This window comes from Camponotus floridanus, unplaced genomic scaffold (assembly GCF_003227725.1).
Source record: "Camponotus floridanus strain SB8 unplaced genomic scaffold, Cflo_v7.5 scaffold40, whole genome shotgun sequence".
Taxonomy (NCBI): Eukaryota; Metazoa; Arthropoda; class Insecta; order Hymenoptera; family Formicidae; genus Camponotus; species Camponotus floridanus.
The window spans coordinates 1,503,084-1,508,241 of NW_020229548.1; the positions used below are offsets into that span (position 1 = coordinate 1,503,084).

At 57.7% G+C, this 5,158-nt stretch overlaps 1 protein-coding gene across 1 annotated transcript; it reads right to left on the bottom strand.

Moving 5' to 3' along the window:
- Window positions 1-568: 568 nt before the first annotated feature.
- LOC112638940 lies at window positions 569-4,404 on the bottom strand. The gene is made up of 2 exons (XM_025411582.1): window positions 3,722-4,404; window positions 569-3,176 (listed from the first exon to the last, which is right to left on the bottom strand). The coding sequence occupies exons 1-2, from the start codon at window positions 4,402-4,404 to the stop codon at window positions 569-571; spliced, it is 3,291 nt and encodes a 1,096-aa protein (XP_025267367.1).
- Between the last annotated feature and the right edge of the window lie 754 nt (window positions 4,405-5,158).

The following is a 5,158-nucleotide window of genomic DNA, read 5'->3' on the forward strand; positions in this document are numbered from 1 at the left end:
CGAAGATCGCCGCTCCGGGGAAAATTTCGACCGAACGATCCCGTGCGCGTGAGCAAGTACAAGACGCTGTTCGAGAAGGGATACACGCCGAATTGGACCGCGGAGATCTTCCGCGTAGCCGAGGTGCGAAGACGAATCCCGCGACGTATCTGCTGAAGGATTCGCGCGGCGAGCCGATAACCGGCGGATTCTACGAGCACGAGTTGCAGCGAGTCTCCGATCCCGACGTGTATCTCGTGGAGAGAGTGCTGCGCCGGAAGGGCGACGCGGTTCTCGTGAAGTGGCTGGGGATGGACAGGTCGCATAATTCGTGGATAGACAAAGCCGACATATTGTGACGAACATACGTATATTTTCGCGCGATATCGCGGACGAAGAGATACGTCGCAACGAACATACACATATACATATTTGTAATATTAAGGATAAGAAAATACATCGCGCGCATTGCAACGCGTCGCAACGAACATATATATAATATATTGTACAACATTAAAGATAATAAAATACATCGCGCATATCTGTAAAAATACATCGCATTGCGCTTAAGATCTATCCGCGCCTCTCCTCACAGTGGTATCCTGTAGTGCCCCCACGGCAGAGTGTCGGTCGAATCCGGCACGACGTAGCGCTTATCGTCGTACGGACTGAGCGCAACCTTCGACTCGCGCACGGTGTACACCTCGTGTAACTTGGATCTCAGGCACGACTGCTCGCGAGTCATCTCGATCTCGCGTCTCAGGCAGCGCTCGTAATCGTCGAACGTCAGCGTTCTCGCGACGACGCTGCTCCTAACGCCCTTGCTCTTCTTAGTGTCGCCTCTACCCTCGACTCGCAACGCGTACATCTTCGCTCTGAGTCCGACGAACTCGAGCATGAGAGCGCCGTTGTTCTCGTCCTTCATCAGACCGAGAACCTTCTTATTCGCGCGCGGCACGCCGTAGGGATTGTCGACGGCGTAATCGCTCGTGTCGAATCTATCGACGTCGCGCTTCATTCGCTCGTACGCGTCCTCGCACTCTACGCTATAAATGAGACTGTCCGTGTCGGTGTACAATATCTTACACTTATCGCCGTAGAGCGGCGACATGTATTCGTAGTGAAACGCGTACAGACGAATCTTGGATATATCGAGAATCGACATGCCTACGTAGATCGGTTTGTCGATCTTCGCCTCCAATTTGCGCAATTCCACGGCCATGAGATTCTCCGAGAATACGCTTCTACTGTGAAAATTCGGCTTGGAGATGAGCGCCTCGGCTCCGAATCGACCGTCCCATCGGGTCGCGAGTCGAACGTCCACGCGATTGCGCACGTTCTCCATGGTCTTGCCGAAGACGGCGTTGTTCATCAACTTGTACAGATTCTTCTCGAAATCGTTACTCGCGTTAGTGCGTAAACGCGTGTTAAGCTCCACGTATCCGCGTAACCACGGCGACTGCGAGAAGCGCAGCGCGCGATGAATCCTAGTCAGACGCAGACCGTGACGAACGCACTGCTGCAGATTGCGATAGTGCGTGACGTATCGGCGCTTATCGTACAGCGTGGCTAGGAGTTTGCTCTGCCGCTTCCCCGGCGGCTTATCGCGCGTGGGACAAAACGGTAGATCGGCGTGGGCGTCGTGCGCGTCGGCCGGATAGTCGAGATCGACCTCGAGAATGTAGCCGACGGTCGAGTCCTCCGTCACGGACATCACGTCGAGACTCTCGAGGTCGTCGACCCACTCGAATCGCTCGTACGGCAACGGCTGACACATCGCCCAACCGTACAGATTGTTGATATCGAGATACATCAGATAGATCGACGGTCGCGACGGATCGTACGCGCTCATGTACTTGTTGTTAGCGCGAGCGTATCTGTTGGAGCACTGACTCAGACCGCCGCGTATTCCGCGTTCCACGAACATCATCATATCGATATCGGTGAGCAGTTCGAAACGGACCCCCGTGTACTTGAGCATCGCGTCCCACGTATATCCCGGCAACGTGAAGTAGTACGCGGGATCTAAACCGTAACTATCCAAACAAGCGGCGCGAAAATTTTCGAACACGTCCGCGAGCAGAAGAACGTCGGTCTTCAGATAGAGATCGCTGTACTCGCCTAGATTTTCGACGCCGAATCGCTTCCAGACGCGCGTCGCGTGCGCGTAATCGCTCTCCGATACGGTGTCGCCGGTCAGAGAACTGTAGAAGGACTCGCGCGGCGGGAGACGCGTCTCCCGCAATCTCTCGACGCTGTCGACGTACTCGTACGGAAACACGCCCTTGCGCGTGAGAAGCCGGAAGTCGTCGTCGGAGAAATCGCGAAACTCGCCTCGCGCGATCGTCAGTTTGCTCTCGTCGAGATACGACGCCAGCTTGTCGAGACCGGCGCCTAAAAACTTGAACGAGTCCACGAATCGTAATTTGACGTATCTGGAACGCGCGACGTTTCCCCCGTCTCCCTCCGCCGCCGCCGCCGCGCTATCTCGAACGGTCTTAGAGAAAGCTATGTACGATTCCTTCGTCACCGGCAACAACTCGACGCTGCCGGGATACGCGTTAGCCACATCCTTGATAATGAAGTGCGCGTCGTAACCCGATAGATTGTGAAAGAATACGGGTATAACGTAGGGGTCCTTGTAATTCAAATTACACGCGGAATGCGCCGGACCTCTGAAACGGCCGGTCAAGTGACAGTGATCGCGCACGCGAACGTCGTCGGCCTCGAACGGTCTCTCGCAGGCGTGACAGCGCGACGCGCTCGCGAACGTCTCCCGCTCGTCGGACGTCAGATCCGCCATCGGTACCACGCCGTCGAGGGCGACCTTCGCGCGAAGCGCCAGATCGCGCAGCTCGCGCACGAACCACGCGACGCAATCCTCGCCGCGATAAGATCCGTACGCCGACGCGGCGTCGTCGAAGGAGCAACGCGTGTAATAGGCCACGCTGTGAACTCTGTGATGCTGAACGATCCGCGTATTCTTGGTTCTCCCGCCCTCGTCCCCCTCCTTCCTCTCCAACGCGCACTCCAGATCGGCGTACACCGCGAACGGAATTCGCTCCTTTCTCGAATGATGCTCGAACTCCAGCCACCTGTCGTCCTCGCCGGGAAGAACGATCGCGCAATCGTTCAGCTTGCCGCAATCCTCGCTGTGCGCCGACAGCTTCTCGCTCGTGCGAAAGTAATGCATGCATCTGAAAGAAAGTACGAAATAAACGCTAGCTCGATGTCTCGCTCTCGCTCGCCGAGATCGAACGCTCACCGGTCGCACACGTGCGTCCTGTGCTGTCGCTTGCTCAACTGCGAGCCGATTAGACGAGACAGATCTCGAATACAGGCGAAATGTCCGACCGCGTTACCCTCGCGCGTCGCATCGCTCAGATACAGCAGATTGACGTGTCTCTCCCTCTTTCGATCCGTCAGACGAAGAGGGACGATGCGAATCCCGCCGTCGCCGTCCTTCCCGCGTCGTCTCTCTCCGACGGTGTACGCGTTCACCGATATATCGTTCAGACGCTCGAACCGTCCGATTCCGTTCAGAGTCATAGGTAACTTCGAGCCCTCCAGATTCAACACCTCGGTGTAATGCGGATATCGCGAGCTTCTCTCGCGGTGCTTATCCACGGGATACAGAGCGGCGACCACCGACCACGCGAAACACGCCTCGTCGTCGTCGTCGGATCGCACGTTGATCACCGCTCTCTTCGTTTGAATCTCTCGCGGTACTCGCACATGGCACCCCGCCCGCATGGGATTGTACACGTTCACGTTCACCGTTAGATCGAGTATGCGCGACAGGGCCCATCCGCTGTCGCGCTCTTGAAACTCCTCCAAAGATGCGACGGTATCGCCGACGACGCGAGTATCATACCACTCGCGCAGATCCGTCGTGGGTAGAAGGGGATGGTTTCTCGTGGCGATCGTCTTAACGGCGATTTTATCGCCCGACACGAATTCTCCGTTGAACGTCGTGTTCACTTTAACGCTGCGATATCGGCCCATGACGTCGCGCACGCGGCGGAGCACGGTGTCCCTCGCGTCCTCGAGAAATCTCAGAGGTTCGATGTAATCGAGATTTATCACAGCGCCGGTCAACACGCGTCTCTTGAAAGCCGTCTCGACCTCGGACCACGAGAATCCCTCGCGCGACTCGACCCCGCTACCGCCGTCGTCCTCGCGTCTCGCGACACCCGCGCCCTCCCGCTCGAAACGTCGCCGTAGATCGTTCCTCGCGCCGATCACTCGCAGGATTCGGGCGACCAGAGAGGTCCTCGCCCCCGTGGAGATTCGACGACTCGCGTCCAGACACCTCTCGCGCAGAGTCGCGAGACACTCCTCGCATCGTCGCGTCCACGCGCGATAGTCGTCCGTCGTGACGACTTCGCGCGCGCTCTCCAGCGTCCGGCGCTCTTCCTCCCGCATGGTCGCGTCCTCTTCTCTCCCTACGGCGATTCGTCGTCCTCTCTCTCTCCTCCCCGCGAGGCCTTATCCACAGCGTCTCGCCTCGCGAATCCACCGGCAGCGAAATCCCGCGACGCGTCCCGGTCGCCCGCGTATCTCCGGCGTCGAATCTCGCCGCTCTTCCGCTACACACCAGGACCGTCTCGATCCACAGCTCCTCGCGCGCGTCTCGAAGACCGATCGCCCGCCTCGTCGAATAGGTCGCGACGCTCCACGCGATCCTCTCCTTCAACACTCGAACGTAGCGATCGATCGGTGGATCGACGCGCTCCTCGGTCATGACAACTCGCGCCTCAAGCGTATCAAATCCACGCCGCAGAACATATTTCGGCGGAACGGGTACTCGCGACCGCTGTCCTCGCGATCGTACGTGTATCGCAGAGTTCTACCCGCGTTATCCTCGGGCACGCGGATCTCGCAGCGCGTGAGCGGTGAGAAATATCGAACATCCGGTTGGGGATAATCGAACGAGTGGAATTTCCGACCCTCTGGATACGGATAACCCTTCGGGTACTTCGACCTCGGATACTTCGCGTCAAACCATCTGTCTAGTTTAACGTTGAAAACGAGGGCTCTGCGACTGTTGGCCAGAGCCGTCTCGACCCACAACTCCTCGCGCCGACTGTGCGTTTGAACGGCTCTTCTCAGATGATACGTCGCGACGTTCCATCGCGCGCTCTCCTTCAACTCGAAGTTGTCGTCGTCTATCGGGCGC